General features: G+C 49.6%; 1 protein-coding gene across 2 annotated transcripts in view; it reads right to left on the bottom strand.

The window, feature by feature from the left end:
- Positions 1-18,177, bottom strand: part of ELK3 (ELK3, ETS-domain protein (SRF accessory protein 2)) — a 63,880-nt gene that overhangs the window by 6,887 nt on the left and 38,816 nt on the right. Inside the window, exons 3-4 of one of the 2 annotated variants that reach the window (XM_006757625.2) lie at positions 9,525-10,304; positions 1,562-1,684 (exon numbers count right to left, since the gene is read on the bottom strand). In XM_006757625.2, coding sequence (XP_006757688.1) covers positions 1,562-1,684; positions 9,525-10,304 — 903 coding nt within the window. The remainder of the gene's footprint in view (positions 1-1,561; positions 1,685-9,524; positions 10,305-18,177) is intronic. The other variant, XM_015559989.1, reaches the window with a different exon arrangement.

Here is an 18,177-nt window from a genome sequence, read left to right as displayed (position 1 = left end):
TAGAATAGTATTGCAGCCCATGCTGCCATGGAGGGCACTGCACACAGACCACGCAGTTCCTTTCTGCTTTACTCCAGAGCTCTGACCCGAGACACTGCTGCTCCAACTGCTTGCAGGAAGCAAGGTCTTAGCTTTCCATCAAGTTGCTCATCTAAACTTACTGAAACTACATTTGCTCACTGCTGTTTGCTTGCTTTTTCTAGTTTGTTTCCCTGCCTGAGGTGAAATGGCTATGAATCAACCTGTTCGCAAAACCATAGCTCAATTTAATGTAACGGGAAGAAGGGCCAGGAAGAGAAACCTTATTACTCCAGGGATACGGTGACATCGTGACACTCTACCTCCTCCCGACTAGGAAACCAGAGAAGTGAGATAGCAATCAAAACCACCCTAGCTCCACTTTTCCTCAAAGAACATCCTAAATCCCACTATGTACAGCTCCTTGCACCGAGGAGGTAACTATTAACCCTGACAAGCAAAATGACCCACTCAAGAAAGCAGGGAGACCTGAACTTTTTAACACTTACTTTCTTAACAAATTCTTAGACATCCATCCATTCAGTCAGTCAACAATACTTACTGAGCATCGTTTGTGCGCCAAGCAATGTGCTAGATGCTGGTGGCACACCACAGTGAGCAAGGTATAGTTATGGCCTCCTGAGGGCCCACAGTCTATCATAGTGCAAACTGGTGAGTGCCAGATGCAACAGGATCAGAAGAGCTGTAAGTAACGTTGGGTGAGCCACACTAGGGGCAGGTATGGGGTGCAGGGTGGATGAGACAGGTGAGGCTAGAATTAGGTAAAGAGGGAGCTAGCACTTTGTCCAGTTTGCTCCATTCCTGTCCCTAGGATCCTTTCTGCTCTTCACTCACATATTCAAACAGTAATATCTCGGTCAGTGAGGAACAGCCTGGATCTCAAAGAGGAATAGTGATTTCCACTTGATAACAAGTGATGCTACTGCAAGATCCTAGTTTGTTAATGAATAATGAATGTGCTTACCTAGTTCAGGGAGTTTCACAAGATAAAGCCCTAAGACTTAGTTTTAATCAAATGCCCTGCATACTCCTTTTTTTTTTTTTTTTTACTATGGAACAAGGAGAACTTGATTATGTATCCTGGTGGAATTATACAGGTAACTTTTCTATTGTAGCATGGAAAAAAATTGTTCACTATTTTTTATTTTACGTGATCTCACTGCTGACTAATACAGTAATATTTTTAAGTATTATGAGATTTTTTATAAGATATAATTTTTAAAGTTTTGCCTTTTCCTTAATAAGTTTCCAGTTTTCCTAGTCAATGAAAATTCCAGAACACTGCACGAAGGCATTGTTCCTTCCATTTATGGCTATCGGGCCTGAGGACTCCGTTTCTGCCCCAAAGGAAATGCCTGCCTTTGAAGGTTGTCTTGTGTGCAGCCCCATTAACGAAACTCCCTTTGGAAACTTAACATTTTAACGAAGCACAGAGCAGAATTCACTGCTACCTCTGCAGGATTTATTGGGGAGCATAGCTCTTAGACGTGCATTGTGTATAAGTTCTTTTCCAAACACTCACCTGGAACAGCGTGTTTGGCCCTTGCAGCCGGGCAGGGCTCAGTGGAGCAACTGGACTAAGGCTGCTCCAGAAATGTATGCTGGAGAGCAGTGGACTCGGGGTCAGGAGCAATCCATTTGGTGTCTGAGAAAGAAAGCAGAGACAGTTTTTGATACAGGGGTCACCTGACTTCTTCCAGCAGGGTGGCTAGGTGCGCCAGCCACGAACCAAGAAACAAGCCTCACCACCTTTGGAAAACCTGACAATTCTTATTTCTGCATGGCTGCGCACTGTTTACTTGTAATTTTCTTTAATGCTAATAGTATTAGCAATATTTAAAAGGAGAGAGGTATGGACAAGTTACCTCCCCTTAAACATTCTAGTGGAAAACTCAAGTTTGTAGCAACTTTTGTCCTAATTCAATTTGCCCACCCCCCACCTCACCCCCGACCCCCACGGCCCAAACATTAAACTAGACTTCGTGTACAACAAAACAGGATCCCATTTTCAGGCTCTATTTTTTTCTTATCTATATTTTTGTAGTTTTCTGTAGTGGACATCCATTACTTGGGTTACAAACGTATTTTTGAAAGGGCCTCCCGAGCTTCCTTTTCCCTATCCATGGCCCTTAATACTTTAGAATTTGCTGCTAAAATACCCTTGACCAGCTTCTTCAAAAGCTCTGAACTGGGTTTTCCAGATTCCACTCCGGATGTGGGGCTGATGAGAATTCGTCTCCCTGGCAATGGCTTGAGGGGGGAGAGGGGGGATCCTTTCTTGTCAGATTGGGTGTAAAGCCAAAACTCTGGGTTTCCCGCGAGAGTGCCAAGGGCTGCATTTGCTTGCACACACGCAGCAGGAGTCCCGCCTGCCCGCCAGCCAGAGGGCAGAGAAATCTGCCGAGTTTAAGTGCCTGGCTTGGATTCTTGCGAGGGCGAACTCCCTTGCCCAGGGTGGTTCTGCACCCTGGGTGACTGTGACATCAGTAGGTGCTTTGGTTAAGAACCACAGCCAAGGCAGCCGCAGCTCAGATTGCATCATGCTGGATGCTACAGTGTTGTTTTTTCCTAGAACTGGCCTAAGCAGCTTTGTTAATTATCTCGAGCATTTGGCTTAAACCAAAGTTCAAGTTCTGCTCTGCTCAGTGCACTGGATTCAGACAAAGGTTCTCAAACTGAAGCTGCTGGAAGGCAAACTAATTTATACCAAATTATTTGAGTCTCTGGTGCCACAGCACGTCTACAGATTGAATGAGCCGCCAGGTCACTGGGATAAATACCTGTGTTTGGATATGCTTCCCGTTTGTTCTAATCCGAGGCAATGTCAGGAGGGCGCCAGGCCATCTGGCCTAACGGTTAAGACTGAACAATTCAACATGAGTTCTGCCAGGCTTCCCGCCTCAGGACCACCCCTTATTAGCCAGGCCAACCGCTCTCCACCTCCGGTTCCTACGCTTTAAAGTGAGGAGGAAAAAAATGCCTGCGCTACAGGATAGTGGGGAGGATAATGTGTACCTGGCACAGCAAACGCGCAACAGGCATTTAAAGACTGCTGTCGGTGATTAATTAAAAGTCTACCTGACACACTTACTAAATGTATTTCACCTTTTCCTGGGAGACATTCAACTGTATATAGAAAAGTACTTAATGTTCTACAACAGACAAGCCAATCTTGTCGGCGGGTACTTGACGGCTCGACTCCTCTCAGTCCTGTGAGACTCCGTCCGCAGGCTCAGGTGGCCTAAGAACTGATATTTGCATGTCATTCAGGAGCCAGGTTCCAGCCACATTAACATTTAATAACCGGTATGTCCAGAGCCTCCTCATTTATCCACCAGTGACGATCTCTTAAGTTCTAAAGAGACCATGAGTCTTCTACAAAGTCTAGCCATCTTTCATCTGTGGCCATAAATCTACCCATCCATTTTTAATCCTTTGGACTATATATTTTCATAGTCCAAAATGTGTACCGATGTCAGGATTTGAGATGTTTGCACATACGTTTTTCTAAGTGTTACAAAATCTATTCAGAATACAGTAGCTAGCCCTCTGTTTCTCATGCTTAATGTTTGAAATGCCTTTCATAATATATGCAAATAAATATTGTAAAATGACTTCCATCCCTCCCATCTCTGATCTCCCAAAAGACTCTGTGGCCTTAAGGAAAACACTATTTGTTTGCTCTTTTTTTTTTTTTAATCCTCACCCAAGTGTATGTTTTTTGATTTGAAAAACATCAATGGGGTTGCCTCCCACACCCGGCCGGGGCTGTCCGACTGCTCTGTTGAGGAAGGTTTCTGAAGCCTGCTCTGGGTTATCTCAAGTACAGTGTGAGCTTTCAGAGCCTCTCTCCACAGGCTCCAGGAGTCAGGCAGGGAGGGCTGAGCCTGAGGACTAAGGCTCACGAAAGAAGTTGCAGACGGATGCATGCTTCCTCTTCCGGGCCTTTCTGAATGGTAGTTCCCAAGGCTGCCAGGGAGGGAGAGGCCCTAAGGCCCAAGGGCAATGAGCATTCATTTTCCTCCATCCTCCCAGCTTAGCTCTTCCACTTAACAGTGGGTTTCCTAGACAGCTAACACCTCTGAGCTAAGCCTGGTGAGCTGGTGTCCAGACATGCCACACCTGAGTGTCCTCTATTCATGGGTCTCTATCTGGGTCATGCCCTCAGATCTCCTCCTTCCTACCCCTGCCTCCCTCTGCCCATCAAAGTGCCAGCACCTTGTGGGAGACTCCCCTGCACTCCCCTCGATGAGGTGGCACTTCTCTTGTTTCTGAATCCTCGGAACACTTTATAACCACCTTTTTAACTCCTAGAGTTGCCTGAATTCAAATAGAAATGTGGTTTTAAAGCCTGTAAAAGAGAAGCAGAATCACATAGCAGAGTGTGTGGTACTGAATGTGGTCCTCATCGTAAGGAAAGGGGGTCAAGATGGAGAATCCGTGAGGGGCTAGGGCAGGTAGAGTAAGTGGTAAGGGAAACAAAGGAATAGGGCAGGAGCGGGAAGAGGTAGGAGAACCATGAAGGAGAAGGGAGAGGGTATAGGTTCCAAGTGGAAAGAGGGAGAGGAGATGGGACCCAGGTAGAAAGGGAGAGGGGAGGGGACCCAGGTGGGAAGGGGGAGGTTAAAAAAATATATTTTATTGATTTTTTACAGAGAGGAAGGAAGAGGGATAGACAGGGAGGGGTCCCAGGTGGAAAGGGGGAGGGGAGAGGTCCCAGGTGGAAAGGGAGAGGGGAGGGGTCCCAGGTGGAAAGAGGGAGGGGTCCCAGGTGGAAAGGGGGAGGGGAGGGGTCCCAGGTGGAAAGAGGGAGCCCAGAGCCTGGGGAAGCAACCTTCAACAATCGTGCCAAGTCACACAAAACTCCCAGTGACATCTTCCAGTGGGAAGCTCCTGGAAGGACAATCTCTTCACTCAGGTCAGTGTGACAAGGCAGCAGGCTGGGCAGAGAGAGAGAGAGAGAGAGAGAGAGAGAGAGAGAGAGAGAACCCCTTTAATGCTTCTGTGACAATGGCAAGATAGACAATAAGATGAGAAACCCCCCAGGGCTGGGCTAGGATGTACTACACCTGATCTCTCCTCAAACACACACATCCATTTTACTCAATTCCCACCTTATAACTTGAGCTCAGAGTTGTTACACCCACCAGTAAATGCAGGAAGAGGGTTTCAGCATTTCAGTCCTCCGCCAACTGGCTCCACTCAGTTGCTGCTAATCCAGGTCTGAAGCTAACAGCCTGGGGCATGCGCGCTCAGATTCAGGGCGAGTTCAAGCCCCAGTGCCTGCACATATCTGAGCTGACCATCTTAAACACATGTGAGAGGAACAGCGGTCTGGGCATACCAGAAGAGCAATGCAATGTGCCGGCCTCTGATTCTGAACCAACTTCACACTGTTAGATGAAGAGAGCAAACAGAAGAGGCGAATGGAAGGAAGAGGGGCAGACGCCACAAGGTGCAGAAGACACAGAGGATCAGAAGCTCCTGCTGGCACCGCTTGGGCTTGCATGGTGCCTGGCTAGGAGCCAGGAGGGTTTCACAGCCTGGCTGCTCCCCATCTCGGTCTGTGGCTCATGCCATCTGAGATAACACTCTTGCTCCTCTAGCCACAGTCCAATATGACCTTGATACTCTGGCAGCCATTCCCCTTGGCAGCTAAGCTCCTTGGTGCCCAGCTGGCTTTTGAATTCCCCTTTTTCAGTTCCCCATAGTCCATGCTTAAAGTGCCTTTGGGGATCATCATGTCTGTCTACATTAGTAATCTGGATTCTTCAACACTCATAATATACAAGAGTCACCTCAACTGTACTTCGTACAGGTCCCAGCAGATGCCCCACAAGTATTTTCAATGGGAAGGGAGGTGATGGTGTTGAGGAGGTTATGGTGTTAGGGAGGCAATGGTGTTGAGGGAGGTGATGGTGTTAAGAGTGGTTATGATGCTGGGGAAGGCGATGGTGTTGAGGGAGGCGATGGTGTTGAGGAAGGCAACGGTGTTGGGGGGTCGGCTGATGATTTTCACGCACATCATTTTGCAGATGAAATTTCAAATCTGAATTGAAGCTTATACAAGGTATGTGGTTTAATAAGGTCCCCAGAGGGCACTGTAACTACAAGACCCCAGTCATGCCAGGACTCTCCTAATCCTAACCCTTCCTCCTAATCCTACCTTTCTTCCTCCCATGTTTCCAGCTGAAAATAATTGGTAATTATTCTTAGAATAAAGAAGTAAAATATAAATGATAAGTAAATAAAAGTAAGTAAGTAGTTCTTGGAATAAACTAAATTCTTGGGAATTTCATTTTCAGGGTATGAAATTGTTACAGCACAGCTTTCACCTCTTCTAGGGCCAACTGTTAAAAGTTTATATGAGGTTCGTAGAGGTGAGCAAACTGTCACGCTGCACAGCCCACAGAAGGGAGCAGGGTTTCTGGGAGGGAAAGTGCTCAAGTTCCTATCTGAGCTGTGGGAGTGAGACGTCACTGTGCCTGTGGGAGGAAGGCTCCAAGCCCCCCTCAGGTGAAGAGGGGACCCCCAGAGCAGCCCGGGAGCAAAGCGAAGTCTCACTCCTGCCCCAGGAAAATGGGTCCTCCCGGGCTGCGGCCAGTAGCCCTCTACAGCACGTGGGCTCCTCAGAGCAGATGCTGCTCTGTCCACTGGGGCACACACAGCAGTTCCTGGGGTGGGTCCTCAGGATCCAAATCCTGCACTGACTCAGCCCCCCTTCCCCCCAAATCCTCAAAGCCCTGAAGCTTGTCAAGACAGAAGCTCATGATTGTCTAACCACATTCCCTACTACCAATACAAAATAAGATTCAATGTAAACTAATTGGGGGAGGGGGGTATTTTTTTAAGCTAAAATTCCATGACAGTCCCGGCTGATCTCAAAGGAACCAGCTGGGTGGACGCCCCCAATGCTGGAGCCCCACCCGTTCTCTGCTCTGCTTTTCTCTCCCTCCTGTCAGCCACTCTTGGCCACATACACCCAACCAGGGGCAGAGCTGACCCTGCTGGAAGGTGAGGGGATGTCAGGTCCTCAAATGTGCCATCACCCAAAGGCAGCCCTTGACTCCCCTGACCCTGTTCAGAGCACTATGTGCTGTGCTTTCTTCACACCCCACCCCACCCACAGGCCCTTTCAGCCCAGGCCCCACTTCCACTCCCGTCCTGCCCTGGTTCAGACCTGGCCCTTTGCCTCCATCCTTCGGGAAGCCCGGGCCCCACTTCTGGGACTCCTGCTGCTCACTCACACTTCACAGCGTGAACCCTCACAGGTTGGCTGAGGACTGTTCACTCCCAACTGCCCTAGACACAGGTCATCTGGCTTTCCTATGCTTTTCTGCCCTGGTTTTAGGCCATTTCTAGAAGGATCTCTCTGCCCATCCTGAGCTTTGCATCCACCGTCTGCCCCCTCTCAAGTCGAGGCCCCCTCCTCCTCTCACCAGCCCAGCCAGACCATCCTCATCCCACTGAGAGGAGCCCCCCTACATTCAGTGTCCAGGCCCAAAACCACAGGGCTCGCCTGAGCCGACTGCCTCCGAGATGACTGCAGGGCTGGCAACCGCCCCAGTCTGTTCGGAGACAGTGAACGGGCGCTCAGGAAAGCAGATACCGAAATCAGAGTTGGCCTTGGCCTGGCTGGAGGCCTCTCTAAACCTGACATTGTAAACACAAAGTCGGCCAGGGGAGGGGATCTCTAGAATGTCCACCCTGCCCCGCTTCTCACGTTACTTCTCGGAGCTACTTCAGGCCACTGTTTCCGAGGCATTTACTCGGCCGTTCTCGCTTGGTTGGAAAATGCCTGATTGAAGAGCACAATTCTGCCCAGTAGCTGCCTTAGCGATCCCCTCCAGGGGGGCAGCCTCCTTAGCACCAGCTCACAAGCTTGAGCTGACACCAAATCCCTGGCCCCCAATGTGGCGGGGAGAAGCCATGGAGAGGAGAATGGAAAGAGCTGCTTGCAGATGCTGTGCAAACTGTTATGATCACGGACAACTGGGCGTTTTCCCGGTGAGTACCAGTGTCCGGAGCATGGATTCCGGGGCAGACTAACGGGGTTCAAATTCACTTCTACCACCTATTAGCTGTGCAACTTGGACAAATTACTCCAGCCCTGTGCCCCAGGCACCTCAGCTGGGAAAACCAGGCAATAACAGTGTCTACTTCATGGGGCTAAAAAACAGCCAAGGCAACGCATGCGAAGTGTTAGTGCCTGGCCCACGAGAAAACTCCAATATAGGATGCTGCTGCTGCTACTGCTGCTGCTGCTGCTGCTGCTGCTCACGCCAGCAAGGACATCATGGCGATGAGTAGAGGCAGGAGACAGAGTTCCTGCTCCCACCCCCACAAAAGCATGTCCCCCACCTGGCGCCACAAAGCTCCATGACGACAACACCTGCCAGCTGTAGCGAGCTCTCTTACACGCCGCTCTCCCATCCAGTCCTCACAGTAACACATTTCAGACGTGCAAACAGGCTCCAGAGCAAGTGCCCAGTCACAGTCCACCACGCGGCCCAACCAGGAACGCACCCCAGGTCTGTGACCCCGAAGCCAAAACGCACCCAGTTTCCCAGAGGAAGCAGAAAACACCAGGCACGTGCTTTGCCGGGACAAGAAAGAGCATCTGCCTTCTCCCTTGAGTTACTCTCGCCACAGACGTCCCTGCTCCTCACGTCTGCTGTCTTCTCCCTCCGGACACGGACCTGGGCTTCCTCACAGTAGCTCTGCTCTCCCTGACTCTTCCTCTCAATGCTGGGCTGGCCTGGCCCTTGTCATCCTGACTGTTAGTACTTATAAGGGACCACAGGACCCATAGCTCCACGTTGACCATCGCAAGGGCTGCAACAGTTAATAGATATATGTATTTTTTAATCCTCACCTGAGGATATTTTTCTATTGATTTAGATAGAGTGGAAGAGAGAGGGAAAGACAGAGAGAAACATTGATGTGAGAGAAACGCATCGATTGCTTGCCTCCTGCACACGCCCTGACCAGGGCACAGGCCAGGGAGGAGCCTGCAACCTCGGTACGTGCCTTTGACTGGAATTGAACCCGGGACCCTTCAGTCCGCGGGCCAACGCTCTATGCACTGAGGCTAACCGGCTAGGGCTACATCTATTTTCTCATCAACAGAGAACAAACAACTACTTATCAAGTTCCCCACCAGAGAGGACGCTGGCATAAAAATCTCATGAAGCCCCAATGCCTTCTCAAGTGTCACTTGGCCCATTCTACCTTCCCAAGGACATCACTGGACCTGCTCTAAGGGCCACAAAGAGCAAGAAACCAACCAAGCATCCCCTGTAGGCCAGCTCCCGCCTTTTCTCCTGTGGATACCTTGGTCTGGGGGTGGGAAAGTAACTTCCCTTCACATTCGCACAGGACTTTGTCCCACCGGCCCTCGGATTATCCCTTGAAGGCAGAAGGAAGGTGGTCTGGTGGCCTTTCCTTCCCTTCCCGTCTGCTGAGGAGTCTGGCGCGGCTCTTACCTGTGCGGTGAAGAAGGCTGGGGTGAGGGATCCTGAGGGCAGGGCTGGGCTGTTGAGGGCGATGGAGCCAATATCGGTGCCGGAGAGCAACAGCGGAGGCGCGGAGATCTCCAGGCCTTTGGGTTTTTTGGCTTTGGGGGGGAGAGATGGAGACCTGGTCTTGGAGCCCGATGACAGGTTCAAGGGCTCCAGGGAATCCGAGTCATGGCAGGCGGCCTCCAGGAAGAGGCTTCTGTGTTCAGAGGGGAGGGGCGAGTTGGGGGACAGGGACGGGGACCGAGAGGAGGAGGGCGAGGCGGACGAAATGCTGGCGGCGTTTGGCAGCATTAATGAGGAGATCTTGGCGGAGACGGACGAGGCCAGGAAGGCCTCGGACGTGGAGGGCAGGGACACCACGGGCCTGCTGATGTGCTTGTCGGTTTTGTTGGTGACAAACCTGATGACAGTCCTGACTTCTTCCACGGGAGGGCTGTCCTCCGGCGGCTCCTCCAGCTTCTCCGTCTTGATGGCCTTGAAGGGCTCGGGTGGGTTCTGCAGGGAGTTAATGGTGAAGGACGAGTACAGGCCTGAGTGGATGTACTCGTTGCGGCTGGTGCTCTTGAGGGCGGACAGGCCGTGTCTGTGCGCCTCGCGGCCCTCGGGTGGCGCCTTGCAGTCCCGGTCCTGCAGCAGCAGGCTCTCCCGGCTGATCTCCACGGCGTGGGGGTCCATTTTCAGGATCTCCGGGAAGGAGACAAACTTGTACACAAACTTCTGCCCAATCACCTTCTTGATGATGTTCTGTGGATCACACAAAAGGAGACATCGGAAAGGTCAGTGCCCCAGCGAAGTGGAGGAAGGGCTTCCTCAGAATGGGACTGTGCTGGCCCTGGCTGGTATAGCTCAGTGGATTGAGCGTTGGCCTGTGGACTGTGGGATCCCGGGTTCGATTCCGGACACGGGCACACGCCCAGGTTGTGGCCTCGATCCCCAGTGGGGGGCATGCAGGAGGCAGCCAATCAATGATTCTCTCTCATTGACGTTTCTTTCTCTCTCTCATTCTCCCTTCCTCTCTGAAATCAATAAAAATATATTTTTAAAAAAAAAGAAAGAAAAAAGAATGGGATTATGCTGAATACTCTGATTCCCACAGCCTGGCTACGGTGTCCTGCAGAGAGGATTAACGTTGGGGACAGAATCAGGTTTGCATTGAGGTTGGGCCGGTTACTAATGGTGTGATCGTCGGCAAATTGATTGTCTCCTCACCTGTGTTGCCTCAACCTAAATGCAACAACAGCTGCCACTTATTGAGCACTTGCTCTGCAGCTGGCACTGCTCATACATTATCTCCTATATCTGCACACCACTCCTCAGAGGACGGTATTATTAAACTCCCATTTAAAACTTAGGAAAGTAAGCTCAGAGCGCTTACATAACCCACACAGCCACGTGGTAGGTACGTGGTAGAGACAGCGTTTCCTTCACCATAATACAGTATTGTCTTACCTACCTCTGGGACTTGTGAGAATTCAATGAAATAATAATGGGAAAGCATTCCGTACGCTGGAAGGCATTATGGAAACGTAAGTTATTATCATCAAACCCCACAATGTTTTCTTAAATCATGCAGCCATTTCTTCCTTTTTAAATTTTCTGCCAAGAGAGCTGCTAGTGGGGGAAGCAAATTGTCTGCTTTGATACTTGCGGCATTCATCCCGTATTCTAAGTTGCTAGTACCTGCTTCTGGCTGTTCGGTGTATGGCTCCCGTCCAAACACACGAGGGTTTAAACGTAAACCAATAATCACTGCAAACGTCTTCCTGCCCCCTTTAGGAGAACGGACTTCATATTAAAAGCTGTGCTAAATCGGAACAGTAGCAAACCTCTCTCAAATGCTCACGGGGGTCCGAGGTGCTCAAGGGAGACGGAGGTGGTCTCCCTCCAGCACTGGGAGCCAGCAGCGCCATCCCGTGGGAAAGGACTCGGTTTCCTTACAAATGGTTCCTCCTAAAACCTGGGTCTGAGTGAAGGTTAAAAAGAACCATTTGGGGGAGAAGAGCTTTAGAAGGTGCCCCCTCTGTCCCGGTGTTGGACACAAGGTACCTCAGTTGCTCTCACACTGACCCTCTTGTAGGGTGGAAGGCTTCATCCCTATGACCTGAGCTGAGAGGTGGGGAGTTCTCTGCCCAAGAATCACCAAGGTCTACTCATGCGAAAGCCCAGGCTATTTCACATTCCCACACACATTTGGGAGAATCAAAGAACCCCTCAGTAGAGATAAATCTTGTTTTAAATTGAGCTATAGTTGACATATAACATACAAATCACCACTTCCTTTCTGTGGGGAGAACATTTCAGACGTACTTACTGTCAAGGGCACAACATGATCTGATATCTGCACATGCTGCTAAGTGACCACCACAAGTCTAGTTAACAGCCACACGTAGTCACAAAATTAGTTATCCTGGTGATGAGAACTTGTAAGATCTGCTCTCTTAGCAACTTTCCAAGATACAAGAGGTGAAATTCAATTAAATTTTGATGTTCCTTTTACAGTCCTCGTTTGGTATATAACTCTTTTTTTCCTTCCCTGATGTAACTACAGGGCATGCTAACTTGCCTGCTCTTAACTGGACCCTACGTCCCAGAAGAGAATTTAGCGAGCAGTCAGGAGGGAAGGGCATCTATACCATGCCACAGAGATTTCCAGAAGGAATGCCTCAGGGCAGGCATTTAAGGAAGCGACACATGAGTCAGCACTGGAAACCCCAACAACACAGATCCCGGCAAAATCACTCCGCACCGCACTCCCGAGGCTCACCACCTGGCACGCTAGACTCAAAGCTGAACAATTCATCCCAGCTCCTGGGCCTGCCCTCGACCCCACCGCATCCCGCCTATTCCCTCTGACCGCATCCTACACGCAACACCAGAGACCCTGAAACCCACTGACAAACCTTCAGAGACATTGGCGAACTTAGTTCCACCGGGACCTAACTGGCAGCAGCTCCATGGGCGACGCACCGGGCCTGGGAGGAAAGGTGCCTCCAGCAGGAAAGGGTAAAATGAGGGCAACCTCATTAAGTGCCACTGGATCCTGGTAAGAAAGCATCCTCGCCTGGTGTGCTCCTCTGCCAAAATTCTAACGTATTTTTGTTCTTCGCTCATAACATTCTTCCTCCTGAGGGAAAACTTTATCCTCAGCCGGGGGAGCACTCACCTAAACTGAGCGAATTGTCGGAGCCTAAATAATTACATAGAAGAAAAAAGAAACTACAGTCTGAATCATTTCTTCTGGCAGGTCTTGTAGACTGTTTTGTGTGTGTGTTTAAGACCAACCCCTAATTTTATTATGGGATTCAGAACGCAATGTCTGAGCAGGTGTTGCCTTCACAAGCAAACCAGGAAGTAATTTCGGGCTGAGAGAGAAACGATACAAATGCCTCTTCCCCTCAAAAAATGGTTGGGAATGGAAAGGCATCGCAGGCAGAGGACCGGGACTTAGTGCATCAAAAAGAACGTACAGAGGCCCAGCCAGTGTGGCTCAGTTGTTTCAGCAGGTATCCCCTGCAGCAAGAGGTCACCAGTTCGATTCCCCATCACGGCACTAGCTCTGGTTGCGGCCTCAATCCCCAGGAGGGGGCATGCAGAAGGCAGCAGATAGATGATTCTCTTTCATTGATATTTCTCCCTCTCCCTTCTCTCTCTCTAAAAATTCGTAACAACAGGTTAAAAAAAATAAAGAACAACCCCTAAGACTGTCAACTGACAAGTGGACAAACAAAATGGGGTATATTCACATAACAGATTCTCCAGCCTTCAAAGGAATGAAGTTCTGACACCTGTTACGACTTGGACGCTCCCTGTGTGCCAAGTGAAGAGCCAGACACAGAAGGCCACATGCTGTATGGTTGATTCTGTTTCTATAAAATATCAGAACAGCCCTAGCCGGTTTGGCTCAGTGGATAGGGCGCCAGCCTGAGGACCGAAGTGTCCCGGCTTCGATTCCGGTCAAGGGCCCTGGTCAGGGAAGAAGCCAGCATCGATTTCTCTCTGTCTTTCCCTCTCTCTTCCACGCGCTCTAAAAATCAATGGAAAAATATCCTCGGGTGAGGATTAAAAAATAATAAAAATAAATAAAATACCCAGAACAGACGGATCTATAGGCAGAAAGTAGGTTAGTCCCCTCCTGGGTTTTGGGGGTATGATGGGGGCATTGAGGGAGTAGTGGAAATGTTCTAATATTGTGCTGACGGACACATAACTCTGTGGATATACCCGAAGCCCCTGCATCGTGTACCTTGAATGGGCGAACTGGGAGATATCTGAATCACACTCCAATGAAGCTGTTCTGAAAACAGAACATGAGGAATCTCCCCCCCACACACACACACACACAGCTTTATTAAGATATAAATTGACATATAACATTGTGTGTACTTAAGCTGTACAGTGTGATCATCTGATGCACTTATATATTGCAAATGACTCCCACAGCTGGGTTAGTTAACACCTCCATCACCTCACATAATCACCACTTCCTTTTTGTGGGGAGAACATTTAAGATGTACTTACTGTCTTAGCAACTTTCAAGTATATGACAGTATATTGTTAACTAGTCACCATGCTGCACATTAGATGCCTGGAACTTACTCACTATATCGCTGGAAGTCTGGACCCTTTGACCAACCACTCCCCCAGGCCCTGGAAACCATCAATCTATTCCGTTTCTATGAGTTTGGGTTTTTTAGATTCCACATACAGTATGCGTAACATTATACAGCATCTGTCCTTCTCTGGCTCAGTTCACTTAGCATAATGCCCTCAGGGTCCCTCCAGAACATGAGAAATCACAAGAGCGTTACAGGTTTACATGGAAGATGTGAGAACCTTCCATGGCTGGGTGGTGACTGCCTTAATAAGCCAAACCTCCTGTGTGTGCAAAAACAAGGAGACGCCTCAAAGGGCACTGAACTCGGCCACAGCAAGAAGGGCCCGTCAGTAGCTGGAGCCTCCACCAAGAGAGCTTTTTAGGGAACAGTTACAGTGACAAGATGGGGGCAACTTACAGAGCTGACCCAGAGGAGGAAGAAAGGGGGGGGCGGGTGCCCAGTAGGGTTACCATTGTGAGTACGCGAAAGACAGAGTTTATTCTTGTGACTGGGAATTGAACCGTGACCTCCTGGTTCATCGGTCAACACTCAACCACTGAGCCATGGTGGCCAGGTTTTTGTTCCCACTTTAGAGAAGAGCAAATGGAGGCTCGGGAGGTATAAATTACCGATGGTCACACACTAGCTAGGACTTGGGCAGCCTGGCTCCAGAGCACTTGCCACATGGAGAGCAATACAAGACTCAGGCCAAGTGAGATGATCAGGATACGAGAGCACATGGGGATGGGCTCTTATGATGGAAAGTGATGAGGATGTTTAGGAAAAGTCTGATGTGCTCACCCCTTCCTCCCAGACTCACAAGTATTTGTTGCCTACAGTTGCCTGGTAACCTGACACAACGCTGTCTGTCTGACCAGCTGAGTGGCCCTCTCCAGCATGGTTTCAGGGGGACAGCTGCACATCTGCTTCCCTTCACACACACGGGGCCAGCTCTTTGGTCATCATTTCCCAGGAAGTGCGCATTCACAACCAGTGTGGACTGCTGATCCGCATTCGTGTTGCGGTTACAGGCGGCGAAGACGGGCCGCCTTTGGTGGGGGTGACAGTAACAGCTACCTGTACACCCCGATGTGGCAGGCCCAGGCTTCAGTGGAAGCTCGGGTCCGGAACTGCTCCCGCCATCCCCATGTCCCAGTGGGTGCTCTGAGGATGCAGGAACTTAAAGGGGAAGCAGTCCATGTGAGCAGGATGGTGGGCAGACTTAGGCAAAGGCATTCTGCCCGACTCACCAGCTACCTGTGGCAGTGGGAGGGTCCCCCTGGGTTACTTTGCCCGAATGGAATGGAGGACACTGGGAGCACGGGTCCCCTTTCCATCCCCCCGATACCAGTCACAGACCTACTGATAAGAACCGATGCGTCCTGGGGTGGCTCCAATACGTGTACACACACTGATTGCCTCCTCCCACTGCCTTCTCCTGTTCAGCAGTCCCATATAGTGGATACATCAGAAATGTCTGTTAACTATTGTGATTTTTTTAAAAAAAAATTGTATACGGTGCTAGGTAATGAGAGATGCTTGTGGAATTCGATTTACCTCTTAATTTTGACGTCACTGAGGATCATGTTAGCTGCATGTTTGTTGGGTGAGTGACCCCCCCGGGGAGAGAACTGACCCGGGCAGGAAACCAGTGGGTCACCTCACGAGGGCCCCGATTTTCTGTGGCTAATCCCCAGGCTGCTCACAACCCCATGTGATTGCGTCCTGTTTGTACACCTTGCGTGTGCTATTTTGCTGGCCTTTAAAAAATGAAAACCCCCATTCAGACAGCAGGGCCATATGCAAACCCCTATCACCTCACACCTGCGACAAGAGCTTAACAAACTGTAATTCCACATCAGCTCTGGCCTGGCACTGATTTTGAGCTAAGGCAGCATTTCTCAACCTGTGGGTCGCAACCCCTTTGGGGGTCAAACGACCCTCTCACAGGGGTCGCCTAAGACCACCGGAAAACACATATATAATTACATATTGTTTTTGTGATTAATCACTATGCTTTCATTATGTTCAATTTTTAACAATGAAATTGGGGGTCACCACAACACGAGGAACTGTGTTAAAGGGTCGGGCATTAAGAAGGTTGAGAACCACTGATCTAAGGTCACGGGTGGGCCTTTCCTGTGCTCAGACTTCTTATCCCAGCTCTCATTTCCACCAGTGCTCCATGCCCCCAGGCTGCACCTGCCCCAGGAGCCGGACCAGTCATGGGTCCCTACCAGTACCGCTACAGCCCCCCTGAATTTTCCACCTTTCGGGGCTCCCAGGAGCGGAAGCACTCCTTTTCTCTGATTTTGCATCTTTCCTATCTTGTTCTCCAAGCTGAGAAATGTCAGCGGCTCACTAGGCAGGCAGGAAAGGACATGCAGAAGATGATTCCGAGCAAACAGCCCAGCCCTTTCCTAACCTAGCACCCACTGCCGGGCTCGATATAGGGGACAGAGGGGTGGATCTTTCCATAAACACCCGCTGGACCCTGTCACAAGAGCGGCCACGGCCTGAGTCACTGCCTGGGTGCAAATGCCACCCCTGTCTCTTAGCAGCCAAGTGCCTCAGTTTCCTCATCTACAAAATGGGTACTGACCTACCACCTGCCTCATGGGAGATAATTCACAGGACGCTTATAGCAGAAGGCCTAAGACAGCCACGCATGATAAGCCCACAATATTTATTTGCTCTTAGTAGTTGTATAATTATTTCTATTCTCCCCTGGAAACAAAAGCAAAACCAAACCAGCCTCTATCAGCTCCAATGACAACTGACTGCTCAAAATCAAACCTCCCAGAGGGCTGTGCAGCCCCCTCCCGCTTTATCCAGTTCTGGGTGATGAGTTGGGCCCATGGCAGGCACAATTACATCTGGTTTACAGGTCTCAACCAAGCAGGGGAAACATGATGTTTTATTTAGTTGGGTTCAGAGAAGAAATAGACGCAAGGCTTACAGTATGACATGCCTGGCGTGGCCAGCGCTTGACATCCACTGTGAAGAAAACCTCACACATTCCAATTCATTCAGGGGTGGGGGCCGCAGATGTGAACAATTGCGGGGTCCATGTGTCCCCACGTCCAGCCCGACAAGTGGTGCAGACACTCACCAGACACCGGCTGATCGCCACATTCCCGGTGCTCGGAGCAGGAAACGCCTGCCCAGACGGGAGGAGCGCCCCAGCTCTGCGGTGTCAGCAGTGGCCCAGCCGGGCTCAGCCTCAGGGGAGTGCCATGTGGGCTGCTGCCCTGAGTGCCTGCCACCGAGATCCTGGGGTGGGGAAGTGGGATGGAGTTATTTTGGGGGCATTCATTTTCCTACATGAAAGGAACCAGTGGCCAGAAAGGGCAAAGGAAAGAAGCATTTACGGGGGCCTGGATGTACTGTACACACACATTGCAGCATGGGCACTATGACCCCATTTTAAAGATGAAGAAGTTGAGGTTCTTGGTTGGAAGTGAGGTTATGCCCAATTCTCCACCCCATAGAGTTGGGTTAACTACTGGGAGGGCCCTCCAATGGAATACCTTGCAGCTATGTGAGAGGCTAATGCATTGTTAACATGTGCCCATGTCTTTAAATATACATTAGGTTAAAAAAAATGCATGGGATCTTCTATTATTTTAATGAAATAAGTATACAGGGTGGGGCAAAAGTAGGTTTACCATTGTGAGTACACAAAACACAGAGTTTATTCTTTTTTTATTTTTTTAATATATTTTATTGATTTTTTACAGAGAGAAAGGGAGAGGGAAAAGAGAGTTAGAAACATCGATGAGAGGGAAACATTGACCAGCTGCCTCTGAAGGATAAATTTAAAGTCTTTTGGTTTTCCTACTTTACCTACACCCCCCTCCTCATTTTTAATTTGTGGGTTCATTCTGTGACCTAAACACTTAAGTCAGAAATAGTGGTTAAATAAATGGGCTTTGTGGGCAAAGGAGTTCCCAGAGGTAACAATGAATATAAAAATACTTGAAGAAAACAATCTGTAAGTGGTTTGAAAACAAAAATTTTCC

Source organism: Myotis davidii, unplaced genomic scaffold (genome assembly GCF_000327345.1).
Source record: "Myotis davidii unplaced genomic scaffold, ASM32734v1 scaffold13, whole genome shotgun sequence".
NCBI lineage: Eukaryota > Metazoa > Chordata > Mammalia > Chiroptera > Vespertilionidae > Myotis > Myotis davidii.
This window is presented reverse-complemented; position numbering and strand designations above follow the sequence as displayed.